General features: G+C 44.7%; 1 protein-coding gene across 1 annotated transcript in view; it reads right to left on the reverse strand.

Annotated features, from left to right (window-relative positions):
• Nucleotides 1–1,718, reverse strand: part of LOC311243454 (SPRY domain-containing protein 3-like) — a gene marked incomplete at its 5' end in the record, with an annotated part of 63,381 nt that extends 61,663 nt beyond the window's left edge. The window contains 2 exons of the mRNA XM_084332687.1: nucleotides 1,121–1,178; nucleotides 1,704–1,718. Coding sequence (XP_084188813.1) covers nucleotides 1,121–1,178; nucleotides 1,704–1,718 — 73 coding nt within the window. The remainder of the gene's footprint in view (nucleotides 1–1,120; nucleotides 1,179–1,703) is intronic.
• Between the last annotated feature and the right edge of the window lie 12,899 nt (nucleotides 1,719–14,617).

Genomic DNA, 14,617 nt, shown 5'->3' on the forward strand with positions numbered 1-14,617 from the left:
GCCTGTCGTCACAAAGAGCCAAGCAGCTGAGCAAAGACCGAGTGAGTTACAGAAGAGAGAGAGAGATATGATCCTTGTTTCTTGTTTAGATATGTGCTGCTTTATCGTCCTCCAGTCTCCTGCAGGCACCTTCACGTCACGCTGAGATGGTGCCCAGAGATGTTGTCGGTCTTTTATAAAAACAGCAGATAAGTAACACAGGAAGCTCCTGTGATGCATCTGGAGAAACCTCCCGGTGTGAATAAACTCAAAGAAAGTAAAAGGAAAACAGAAAGAGATGCAGATGGAGTCGACAGAGGCAAAGGAAACACGGCGGTGCTGTTTATAGATAGAGAGGATGAAAAGGAGAAGAGAGAGAACAGAGAGAACAGGGGTCAGAGAGAGAACAGAGGTCAGAGAGGGGTGAGGAGCGCCTGAGAGAGGACGAGTAGAAGAAGAAATGAAGAAGCAGAAGAAGATAAAGGAGAAGAAAAAGGAGAAGAAAAAGAGGAAGTGGAGGAAGAAGAAGAAGAAGTGAAGCAGAAGAAGAAGCAGAAGAAGAAGCAGAAGAAGAAGTGGAGGAAGAAGGAGAAGTGGAGGAAGAAGGAGAAGAAGCAGAAGAAGAAGCAGAAGAAGAAGAAGAAGAAGAAGAAGCAGAAGAAGAAGTGGAGGAAGAAGTGGAGGAAGAAGGAGAAGTGGAGGAAGAAGGAGAAGTGGAGGAAGAAGGTGAAGAAGCAGAAGAAGAAGCAGAAGAAGAAGAAGAAGAAGAAGAAGAAGAAGAAGAAGAAGAAGAAGAAGCAGAAGAAGAAGTGGAGGAAGAAGTGGAGGAAGAAGGAGAAGTGGAGGAAGAAGGAGAAGTGGAGGAAGAAGGCGAAGAAGCAGAAGAAGAAGAAGCAGAGAAGAAGTGGTGGGAGAAGGAGAAGAAGCAGAAGAAGAAGAAGAAGCAGAGAAGCAGAGAAGAAGTGGAGGAAGAAGAAGAAGTGGAGGAAGAAGGAGAAGTGGAGGAAGAAGGAGAAGAAGCAGAAGAAGAAGCAGAAGAAGAAGAAGTGGAGGAAGCAGAAGAAGTGGAGGAAGACGCAGAAGCAGAAGAAGAGGCAGAAGAAGAAACTGAGGCAGCAGCAGAAGAACAAGAGGTGCTCACCTGCATGGTAGGCCACTGAACCCCTGCTCCAGCCAGGGTGTCTGTTCTTGGGATAGTCCTGTACACAACAACAGATACACACAGATCACACATTATAATAAATTATACAACACAAACACATGAATATACAGTGTTATACAACACAAACACATTAGGAATATACAGCGTTATACAACACAAACACATTATGAATATACAGTGTTATAAAACACAAACACATTATGAATATACAGTGTTATACAACGGCATGCAAATTTCTCGATTCTGATTGGCTGAAACAGTCATTTTACACGTGTTTATTCTTCACAATTCCACGCTGCTGGCCCAGGACCCGCCCACAACCGAATCACATCACATCACTCCGCCGGATCACAAGATGCCGGACAATAATTTAACAAATGGATATGTTGATAACGACTAAACAACTAAATTGGAGGGTGGCGAGTGAACATTTGACATGTTTCAAACATTAGCAGGGATTTTGGAGGACTGAAACAAGCCCAGGGCAGTTATGGTGAGTCGTGTTCATGTGTTGCTTATGCACTCGCCGCGGTGCTGCATGAAAATCAAATGCCCATCCTACTGATCTGCTGTTCATGTGTTACTAATGCACTCGCCGCGGTGCTGCATTTTTCACTATCATTATATTAAATTAGCCATTGTTTTTGGTTCTGGCCCGCCATTCAATGGCTTGGGGGAAAATTGGCCCACGGCCAAACCTAATTGCCGACCCCTGCTCTATGGCCTCGTCAACCCAGTATCCAACACTAGTATCTCTATGGCCTCGTCAACCCAGTATCCAACACTAGTATCTCTATGGCCTCGTCAACCCAGTATCCAACACTAGTATCTCTATGGCCTCGTCAACCCCAGTATCCAACACTAGTATCTCTATGGCCTCATCAACCCCAGTGAAGGATTTGGGGTGCTTTTTCAATGTATGTGATGTATAGATTGGGGAGACATGACCACAGCTAAAACGGTGGTAACGAAATGTGCATGGTTCGCTTTAGAAAACGGTGATAGAAGAAGAGGCAGTAGCCAGCACTGCAGAATGTTTAGCAGCCAGCCCAATGTTTTGCATTCCTTGCAGGAACAAACTGATAAGAGTGTACTGTAGGCCCAGAGCGAGGGAGAGGGGTTTATTTTAATGCAACAGTGAATGAAACGTTTAATGTGTGAAAGGTTAGGGACTTCCGGTCTGACCGCGGAAGAACATGGCTGCTTAACTCGCGAGCTCCCCGACAGCTAAATGAGTTAGCCCCGGGAAACATTTATTAACAACACCAGGGTATATATTTAATAGGGATGACAGAAGGGGCTATCACGAGACGTAGGGCGACCACGATTACAACTGAAAAGGACGACGGAATGGCAGAGAATGACGAAGTAACGGGAGGAAAAGATGGCGACGATGACTGTGAACAAGAAGCCACGCTGTTGAACATATACAACAAGCTCAAAGACTTCAGAAAAGACAATGAGCGTCAGTTTCGGGAGATAAGGAATGACATGAACAAAATGAACGACAGGCTCGGTGAAACAGAGGGGAGAATCGGAGAAAATGAAAATGTGCTTGATGCGGCGACGGTTTTAATAAAAAAACTGATACAGAGGCAGGCCGACATGGAGGCTAAACTGCTCGACCAAGAGGGCAGAACGAGGAGAGAGAACCTGCGGGTGTATGGTATCCCGGAGGAGAAAGAGGGAAAAGACATGCATGGATTTCTAGACGGCTTGTTTAAGGACGCACTCGGACTGCCTCATGACATGGACCTTCGTATCGAACGAGCACACCGGGCACTGGCCCCAAGGCCTAACAACCCACAGCTGAAGCCACGGTCAATCGTGGTTAAGTTTGGGAGTTACAAAATGAAGGAAGAGATAATACGCCGAACATGGCAGAAGAAGAACGTCTCATGTGGCAACGATCGCTTCTATGTCGACCATGACTTCCCCACTGAAATACTGAAGAAGCGAGGAGAATATGCCGAGGCCAAGAGAATAATGAAGGAGAAGAATCTCAAGTTCCAGACACCGTATCCAGCGAAGATGAGGGTATTCTACGAGGATGGCACCCGCCTGTACCAGAGCGCGGCGGAGGCGACGGCGGATATGGCAAAACGTGGATTCAAGATCACCGTGGTGAACCCGACTACCGACCCGGACCGAAAGGAGATAATGCGGCTGTCTACCTGGCAGACAGTGGGAAGAAAACGGGGACCGGGGGACGACATGCAGGCGACGGGGACTGAACGCCCCACACAGCAGGGCAATGGTCATCACGGATACCGGGAGAAACTGCAGGGATTCAGACGGGGACAGTCGGAGGCGGACAATTGAGATAAAGTTCATGAAGCGCATGGATACAGATAAGTCACGGGGGCATCGTCATAGAATAAATAACATCACAAAATGCCAATATGTATATAAAAAAAAAAAAAAAAAAGAAAAGGGATTAAAAATAAAAATAAAATGTGTAATGAGAATAGAGGGCAATAGATAGGAGAATATGATAAAACTGTGGGAGGGGAAATATCCCGGATGGATACAGGAAAAATATAACGAAATGAACCACAGGCCATTATGGCTATGTCATAGAAGTTACAATATACCAATATATATCTGAGAGATATACAAATGTTAATTGTTGGAAACGTTACCGTTTTGTCAAGTTCAGTTGAATTGATCGCACTGTATATAGATTACAGTGTGAGCCATACGTTACATCAGGGTATATAAGATAGTAGGGGCACAGTTTTGGGCAACCTGCCTTGTGCCATATGCACTCCTCTGTTAGTCGAGGGGGACCAAGGTGCATGGGTGAGTATCGATCTCACACTCGGTACGACTGTTCTATCTGGGGTCATATCGAACGTAGCTTGGGTAAATGTGGGGGGGGGAAATGTATTTATGTTTTTTTTATATGTTCTTTTTTATTTCATTGTATGCTATACTATTGTATATATATCTTCACAGTATCAGGCACTAGAATACGTCCTGGATTGCACAGGGGAGATGCATTACGAGGAATATGGGGCTGATTAAAATAATATCGTGGAATATAGACGGATGTCATCATCCTATTAAGAGGAAAAAGATATTGACGTTCTTGAAACAAAAAAAGACAGATATTGCACTAATTCAGGAATCGCACCTGGATGAGGAGGAGTCGGCCAAGCTTAAAAGGGATTGGGTGGGACAAATATACTATAGTACGTTCTCTTCTAGGAAGAGGGGGGTGGCAATATTGGTGAGAAAAAACTTAGACCTAAAGGTGCACAATAGTTTCTCACATGATGAGGGAAGATGGGTTATACTGGATGCTGATTTAGAGGGACAGAGGACTACTTTAGCTAATATATATGCGCCCAACGGGTCATCCTCAGACTTTTTCCATGAGGTATGTGAGGTGATCAGGAAAATAGGGAATAGCAACGTAATCATAGGGGGGGACTTCAACTTGGTTGGAAACACCTTGATGGACAGATCGTATCAACCCAGGACCGCTGACAACACAGGGAGACTGGCGGTTGGTGTTCTGATAGAGGAATTGGGTCTAGTGGATATTTGGAGGGTTATGAACCCACAAGAAAGAGACTACACGTTTTACTCTCACCCGCATTCCTCATACTCTAGAATAGATTATTTCCTGATCTCTAGCGCACTGGTAGAACAGGTGGCGAGTACTGGGATAGGGAACATTGTAATATCTGACCATGCTCCGGTTGATTTAGTGATCACATCCATGGAAGAAGGGCAACGATCTCGGAGATGGCGATTCAATAACCTGATGTTAAATGATGAAGGATCGTGTGCGTACATTAGAACTATATTTAAGGAATTTTGGGAACTTAATGAAGGGTCAATAGATGATAGTGGCATAATGTGGGACACATGTAAAGCTTACATGAGAGGACGACTCATACAATACGGTGCGATACTAAAAAGGGCAGAGAAACAAAAAATGAAATTAAAATACTCTCGAAACAGAACAGTCAGAGACCAGACCCAGAAACGTGGAGAAACCTAAGCAAATCCAAATACGAATTGAACAACATATATCAAAAGAAGGCTGAATATGCGTTATTTAGGACCAACCAAAGATATTATGAACAAGGGGAGAGAGCGGGTAAAATACTAGCGAATCGGGTTAAACAAATGCATAATCAAAATATTATATCCTCGATTCGTAATAAAGATGACAAGATCATTACAGACAAAAAGGAAATTAATAATGTTTTCAGGTGCTTCTACCAGGACTTGTATACCCCACAGAAGGCGGTGGATCAGCTAAAAATGGACGCGTTCTTCGACAAAATCAAATTACCGTCATTATCGAAACAACAGGTAAAATCAATGGAGGGGGGGGTCTCCATAGAAGAAATACACACGGCAATCAACAGCCTTAAATTGGGTAAAGCACCAGGAGACGACGGGTTTACTCCCGATTTCTACAAACAATTCAGTGATATAATCGCTCCGAGACTATTAAAAGTATATGAGGATTCATTGTTAAAGGGGGGCTTGCCCACTAGCTTGAGATCTGCCACTATTACATTACTACAGAAAAAGGGCAAAGACCCTCAATGCTGTGGAAGCTATAGACCTATATCCCTGAGCAATTTGGAAGAAAAAGTATTGGCAAAGATACTTGCGAATAGAATAGAAGATGTATTACCAACTCTGGTGCATTCAGATCAAGTGGGCTTTGTGAAGGGGAGAAACTCAGCTGATAATATCCGCAGACTCCTACACATAATGTGGAAGGTCAGGAATGATATAGAACCTACAGTGGCCTTCTCATTGGATGCCGAAAAGGCCTTTGATAAGGTGGAATTTGCATTCTTATTTCACACACTAGAGCGCTTCGGGTTCGGACCATCGTTTACCGGGTGGGTAAAACTGTTATACACAAATCCGATGGCATCAGTATTGACCAACGGGATCGTATCCTCGCCCTTTAACCTAGGGCGGGGGACGAGACAAGGTTCTCCGCTTTCTCCCCAAATGTTTGCGCTCTTCCTCGAACCACTTGCTATCGCACTAAGGACTAATCAGGACATCAAAGGGATAATAGCGGGACAGGTAGAACATAAATTATTTTTGTATGCGGACGATATCTTATTGGTATCCAGCAATCCCCGAACAGCAGCTGGGGTCATTGGAACTATTATCGAGTCCTTCTCCGAAATATCTGGGTACACAATTAACTGGAGCAAGTCAGAAGCAATGCCTCTCTCTAAATGTTGTCCCCCTGATATCAGAAGGGGGTGGCAATACAGATGGATGCCGTCAGGGTTGATATACCTAGGAATAAAGCTGATCCCAGGTCTGAAAGAGTTGATGCAAACCAATATTGCCCCTATAATCAAACACATTAGTGCTCTGACCCAGAATTGGGCCAAAATGAATATGTCCCTCCTGGGAAAGATAAACCTAGTAAAAATGATATTGGCTCCCAAATTAAATTATATCCTATATATGTTGCCGCTGACTCTCCCGACCCAATTACTCAAACAGTATGACAAAGTCATTAATGTTTATCTGTGGGGGGGCAAAAGGCCGCTATTTGGACGGGCCAAAATGTATGCAGCAAAGGAAAATGGCGGCTTATCCCTGCCTAAACTAGACTGGTATCACTATGCATTCTCGCTCTCCCAGCTCTCCAAACTGAATCACTCATCTGAGGAGGCACCTGCTTGGGTCAAGATGGAGGAGGAAATGATATATCCCTCATCTCTGGAATCCTTCCTGACACAATCAGACAGACCTATACCTTTTAAAAACCCTTTAATGGCATTTATCAGGGAAACTTGGAATCAATCGCACAAAATGACTGGTGATAGCCCATATTTAACTACGAGAGCCTCTATATGGTATAATAAGAAACTAAAGATTGGTAAGAAATCAGTCATATGGGACGATTGGATTAAAAGGGGGATACATGTACTAGGGGATATAGCCGGGGAGGATGGGGTCTTGCCTTTTGAGCATATTAAAGAGGATTTTGATATAGATAATAAAAACTTTTATAAATTCCTACAGATTAGACATTGTATATCGTCATCAATAGGAGGACCAAAGTGTGGCCCGATTACTGCAATTCAAGAAATATTCTATAAAGGATGGCGTAGGAAAGGCGGTGCGTCAAGATTTTATGATGTTATAAGAGAATACAATGCACCCAAGTTGGCGGGTCTGAGATTGAGCTGGGAGAACGATGTACGTGAGGATATTACTGAGGAAATGTGGGAGAAACTGGTGTCCAAATGGAGTAAATTCTCTAGGGAGGCGCAATCACAACTTATTTTTTACAAAGTGTTGAACAGAAGCTATTGGACGCCTAGTAAACTGGCCAGACTGAAATTAAGGGACAGTGACATCTGCTGGAGATGTGAGAAGGAGACAGGCACTTTACTGCACATGTTGTACGAATGTGAGAAGGTCCGGAAAATGTGGGATCAAATTGTGATATTCCTAAGTAAGGTCTTGAATGTGAAGATAAATAACGCCCCAATGGCATGTGTTTTGGGTATAGTACCGAAAGGGATTAAACTGCCTAAATACCGGGGAATGTGGTATAGATGATATCAGGATGTAGAATTGCATTACGACATTGGAAATCACCTGTTGATATTACTTTTAAAGAATGGATGGAACTAATGTTCCGGACAGCATCATATGAAAGGGTGACGTATAGAGTCGCAGGGAGAGAGGATATTTTCGCTGAGGTATGGGACAGTTTTCTACACCTGACTGAACGGTCTGGGGACAAATGATTAAGATGGGATTACAATATTATCAAGGATGAATATGAAAAAGGGGATTTGATCTGATGGTACCTGTGCTTTATAATGTATTGTGTATATAAGTACATATATTTTATGTCCGGATGGTGTGTCTATGGAACGGTCACTGTCTCTACCACACTCACATGTGCGCAGGTATAGCCGCATACAAGTATCTAGGATACACATATTCATATGTGTACATAATAGGTTTACACACACTCATATACACAAGGATAAGGTATACACGTCAGGGGCACACATACATGCACATACTCATTTATAAGAAATAGGCATACACATACCTACATATACACATAGTTGAAATATAAGCTTTCACTGACACATAAGGGGGATACACATGTATATAGGAGACACACACATACGTAGCTGAGACGCACATATATATACACATCTGAGATATACACTCACATAGGGGGCAGAGGCACACATGGATACGAAACACACACAAGAGATAGGAGTACAGTCACATACCAGGAAGATGCACACACACACATATGAGGCATGTACACATGCTTACGTGATACACGTACCCACATACATGTGTCGGAGACATGCGTGCATGCATGTTATCATGCACAACTGCATATGTCTGGGGCGCTTTCTCTCACATGCAATATGGAGAAGGGTGGCATCCCGATAGAGGATGCAGCACATACCTGCTCGAAGGTAGTTCGGTCTACATGCAAGGTATATATATCAGGGATGTATACGCATAATGTATAGTATAGTATGTTTCTTTTTTCGTAAGTCTTTTTTTATTTTCCATGTCAGTTATTAATGTATTTGTATGAGTCCTTTACATGTTTTGTATGTTCTTACAAAAAAGAAAAAGACAAATCCTGGAAATTGAATATGATGATGTGGAAAGAGATGTTTGGAATGTTGGAGAGATTTGTGCAAAAAATAAAAATATAAAAAAAAAATGTGTGAAAGGTTAGCAGTTGTCATGACAACACGTCGCATGACAACCAGAAGGCGGGGCCGTCGTTGCGACGCCGAACATCTATGAGTCGAACGGTGTTTCCGGGTGTAAGGCAGACTAAAATCTGACTGAGACTAGGAGGGAAGGAACCAGGAGAGACTCTTCCTCCTCCACCACGGAGGGGGGGGAAGGGAGAATGCCACATCATCATTACAGTAGCTTCGGCTAACGCGAGGAGGGTTAGGCTAACGAACAGGCCTGAACACTATTGGACTGAATCACAAAAGGACAATAGATCATTAGAATACTCTTCAAGGACGATACAATTTGATAACATCTGACAACATCTGATTATGAGGTTCTGTTTATAGCAATAAAACAACGCTTTTCCTCATAAGGTATCTCACGGTGTCGAAGTGTCGAATTCTTACGGAGGTGGAGAATTAGTATGGTTTATGGATTGCACTAACGGGGGAGATAAGGATCTTATCTACCAGTATCGGAGACGTCAGGACCATTAAAAGTACACAACGCAGAGGAATTGGATGGAGGGCCAAACAGACGAAGACGTGATACTGGCCAGTTTGATCAGGATCTTACAGTTGGTGCCGATGACAGCCGGATTTGCAAGAGATTAAAACAACGGGAACAGTTGGTTGTTGATGACAGCCGGATTTGCAATAATGGGGCGACAGTGGACAACAGTCATCAATGTGTGGGAGAATCATGATCGAAGCAAGGCCGGCCAGCCCTGGGAGAGAGCGGCGAGTCGAGCGGTCAGGAGGCGAACCAGCGCTGTAGGGGAAACAGCGCTCCGATCAAAAATGTGAGTTCACTGTGCACACGGTTGTTTTGATATTTTAAGCCAAATAAAAACGAACAGATAGTGCATACGTAAACGTAAACATATTTAGTTTGACACAGAGAGAATGCCAGCTGTAATAGTGTGTTTGAATAACAGCAGAGCGGCACAGTTTTGTTTTGAAAATCGAAGGTGTTATCTGAAAGGGAACCAAAACAGTCATAGATGACGAAAGAAAGCAAAATAGGGCAGAAGGAGCCATAATGAGAGAGATGAGGAGAGGGGGGGGTGCTGAATCAGATCGAAAAATTGTTGATGGCGGGACTGTTTTCATAACAGAAGGAAAGTCGAAAGGAGATTGTACCAGTGTGTATTATGTCCGATCAGGCAAGAGTATTAGTCTGAGAAAGCGTCCCCTGATAATGGATAGGAAAGAGAGGAAAAACAGCAGTGTTTTTAGGCCTTGGAAGGAAGGGCAGCGTTCGTTTGTTGAGAGAGTAGCCATTTGCACCGAATCAAAATGGCCGCAGAGCCACGAGGGGTTTAGAATCAGGAAGTGACACGTCACCTACAATCCTCTAGACTGAGTTTTGGCCGCCATCTAGGGGGGCAGTGGGATAATACAAGCAAATGGAGGAGGAGTAGGTCGCCACCTAGTGGCGGAGGGGGGGGGGGGGGGGGGTAGTGCTGGGGAGTTTCCATTACCCATAGGGGAATATTTAGAGTTTAATTCAATTAAGGAGTTTAATTGCGGAGGGGGGGGGTAGTGCTGGGGAGTTTCCATTACCCATAGGGGAATATTTAGAGTTTAAGTTAATTAAGGAGTTTAATTTTTTCAAAATTACCAACTGCTTGTGTGTATACACGGTGGTGTATGTGAGAACTTTGTAAAGGAACTCAAAGTGTGGTATAGAGCGACGGGACAGCTCCAGGGCGACGGTAGACAGCCCCGTAGGGTATAGAGCGACGTGACAGCTCCAGGGCGACGGTAGACTAGACAGCCCCGTAGGGTATAGAGCGACGGACAGCTCTGTTGTATGTTAGATGATAGTACGAGTACGTATGTGAGTTAGGGGCAGGGAACCAACCTGCTCTGTTGTATGTTAGAGCGATGCTCGGTTGTATGTTATTATCATAATAATAATATTGATATACAGGTTAATTGAATCCAATCCAATCCAATCCAACTTTATTTATAAAGCGCTTTAACAGCCACAGGGGCACAAAGTGCTGTACAGGGGGAGCATATTAAAAACTATTAGCAGCACTAAAAATAGAAAAAAAAACAAGAGTACCAAAACAGAGAAAAAAAAACATTAGGTAAATATAGGCAGCAATACAAGTTTAAATAGATCAGAGTACTTAAAAAAAATATTTAAAAGCAAGGGAAACAGTAACAAAACGATACAACAACAACACAGTAAGACAATAAGATCATAAAATCAACAAGCTACATGGTGTCGAAAGCCAGAGAGAAGAGGTGGGTCTTAAGGAGGCCTTTAAAACGGGGCAGTGATGAGGCCTGCCTAATCTGCAGTGGCAGCTCATTCCACATTTTGAATCGTTTATTATTGAATGGGTTAAATAAGAATTGCAGAGAGAGATGAGATGCGGTTTATTAAATAAGTTTAATTATGAAATAAGAGGGAGTTCGATCTCCAGTGGGGCCTTCTCACACCTAATAAATAGGCAGAGTCTTGAGGGGACACGTCACCAGAAAGAACTGGCGCGCGCTGGGGGTCACCCGTGGGACAAACGTAGAGCGCCGAGTGGGTATCGTTTAGCTGCTGGTGTCACGCCGGAAGACAACAAAACAGGGAACAGCCCTGTAGGATTAGATATGGGTGTTGAGAAGGTGGGGGACTAATAGAGAACAAATAGCGCCATGGGCTGTAGGACACTCACACCGTCCAACAGTCTGAAAGGGCGTGGCCATGGTAGGGGCTTGCAGAGGAAAAAATATATAGAGAACGAGCTGCAGGCCCAAAGCCACGGTAGACTAATAGAAAACACAGGGTCGAGTGTACAGAAAAACTGCCGGCGTGGTGTTTCTGCTTTCAGAGTCTGGAGAGGGCCGACGGCGGTGGAGATGAGCCTCAACCAAGATGACCGACAGGGCGGAGATGACCGACGGGGCGGAGACGGCCAACGGGGCGGAGACGGCCGACGAGGCGGAGTCCAGCGGTCGCAGGCGGTGTTGCCCAGGGGAGAACGAGGCGGACATCGGAGGGGGTTTCCCTGCGGAGACGCTGTTTAGAGAGCGTTTTGAAACAACAGAGCACGGGCGGTGAATCATGGACAAAACAGGGACTTCCTTTCAGAGTCAATCAGGAGATCGAGAGACGAGACAACAGCGAGAAGTCCGGTGTTCATTGATAGGAGTATGAGATATAAATGGAGGATTCATATAGAAGATATATGTATAGAAGGATATATATATATATAGAAGGTTGATAAGAGGGAAAACAGTGAAACAACAGGATAGAATTATTGGGAGCAGACAGAGGAGCTCCAATTGTGATGAGTCGTTGGATGTTGTTGGTTTTGGTGGTCGGTTTCGGTTCCCTTTGTGCACGAAGGGGGGCGCAAACAGACATCAGGCAACAAGATCACCGGGTTGACCGTGGGCCGTCTTCGTTTCTTGTGCACGAGAGATGGGGTTGGTTTGCTTCAACTACAGGCTATTTTTGGCATAATTAATTAAAAAACCAAATAATGATTTATGATTCTGAAGGTTGATTAAGAATCAAAGGGGGAAATGAAGGATTTGGGGTGCTTTTTCAATGTATGTGATGTATAGATTGGGGAGAGATGACCACAGCTAAAACGGTGGTAACGAAATGTGCATGGTTCGCTTTAGAAAACGGTGATAGAAGAAGAGGCAGTAGCCAGCACTGCAGAATGTTTAGCAGCCAGCCCAATGTTTTGCATTCCTTGCAGGAACAAACTGATAAGAGTGTACTGTAGGCCCAGAGCGAGGGAGAGGGGTTTATTTGAATGCAACAGTGAATGAAACGTTTAATGTGTGAAAGGTTAGCAGTTGTCATGACAACACGTCGCATGACAACCAGAAGGCGGGGCCGTCGTTGCGACGACGAACATCTATGAGTCGAACGGTGTTTCCGGGTGTAAGGCAGACTAAAATCTGACTGAGACTAGGAGGGAAGGAACCAGGAGAGACTCTTCCTCCTCCACCACGGAGGGGGGGGAAGGGAGAATGCCACATCATCATTACAGTAGCTTCGGCTAACGCGAGGAGGGTTAGGCTAACGAACAGGCCTGAACACTATTGGACTGAATCACAAAAGGACAATAGATCATTAGAATAGACTCTTCAAGGACGATACAATTTGATAACATCTGACAACATCTGATTATGAGGTTCTGTTTATAGCAATAAAACAACGCTTTTCCTCATAAGGTATCTCACGGTGTCGAAGTGTCGAATTCTTACGGAGGTGGAGAATTAGTATGGTTTATGGATTGCACTAACGGGGGAGATAAGGAGACGTCAGGACCATTAAAAGTACACAACGCAGAGGAATTGGATGGAGGGCCAAACAGACGAAGACGTGATACTGGCCAGTTTGATCAGGATCTTACACCAGTATCCAACACTAGTATCTCTATGGCCTCGTCAACCCAGTATCCAACACTAGTATCTCTATGGCCTCGTCAACCCCAGTATCCAACACTAGTATCTCTATGGTCTCGTCAACCCAGTATCCAACACTAGTATCTCTATGGCCTCGTCAACCCCAGTATCCAACACTAGTATCTCTATGGCCTCGTCAACCCAGTATCCAACACTAGTATCTCTATGGCCTTGTCAACCCCAGTATCCAACACTAGTATCTCTATGGCCTCGTCAACCCAGTATCCAACACTAGTATCTCTATGGCCTCGTCAACCCAGTATCCAACACTAGTATCTCTATGGCCTCGTCAACCCAGTATCCAACACTAGTATCGGTATGAGTGCATCCCTTTGTCTCAAAGGGAGGTGGGTTTGTTTTCCCTCATCCATGATGTCACGGCGGTGTTCTCTCGTCTTTGATATCCCGCCGCGGCAGGTTCTCTCTCTCTCTCTCTCTCTCTCTCTCTCTCTCCCTCTCTCCCTCTCTCCCTCCCTCCCTCCCTCCCTCCCTCCCTCCCTCCCTCTCTCCCTCCCTCTCTCCCTCCCTCCCTCCCTCCCTCCCTCTCTCTCTCTCTCCCTCTCTCTCTCCCTCTCTCCCTCCCTCCCTCCCTCCCTCCCTCCCTCCCTCCCTCCCTCCTCAGCTCCCTCACCATGCCAACAGAAATAATCAGAGGGCCAACACTGGATAGCATCAGAATGTGACTCAGAGATAATTACCAGACATGTTTATCTGCTACAACCTCCATTAGCACAGACACAGAGAGAGAGAGAGAGAGAGAGAGAGAGAGAGGAGAGAGAGAGAGAGAGAGAGAGAGAGAGAGAGAGAGAGAGAGAGAGAGAGAGAGAGAGAGGAGAGAGAGAGAGAGAGAGAGAGAGAGAGAGAGAGAGAGAGAGAAAGAGAGAGGGAGAGAGAAAGAGGAGAAAGAGGAGAGAGGGAGGGAGAGAGAGAGGGGAAAAAAAGAGTGTGTGTGTGTGTGAGAGAGAGGACGATGACTTTAAACTATCTTTATCTCCATCTCTCTCTCATATCGCATGACAACATAGCCTGAAGAATTCATTTTCTGTATTCAGTCATTTATTTGCACACTATCAAAGACGGTAAAAACAGAAAACACCAGATAATGACCAGGTCGGTCTCCACGGTGGGGATTCACCCCAAAAAACAATGTTTCTCAAACCAGGGGGTCGGCACCCAGAGCGGGCCGTTGGCCTACGTCTGGCGGACGAGGCTAAATGATCTTAAAAGAGATTATTTTACTATTTTACAAATCCGGAGTCATTTCAGGCCCATCCAAAAAAGAGTGGAAGTCATTTAATACATT

Source organism: Notolepis coatsorum (assembly GCF_963971535.1).
Source record: "Notolepis coatsorum genome assembly, chromosome: 17".
Classification (NCBI taxonomy): Eukaryota; Metazoa; Chordata; class Actinopteri; order Aulopiformes; family Paralepididae; genus Notolepis; species Notolepis coatsorum.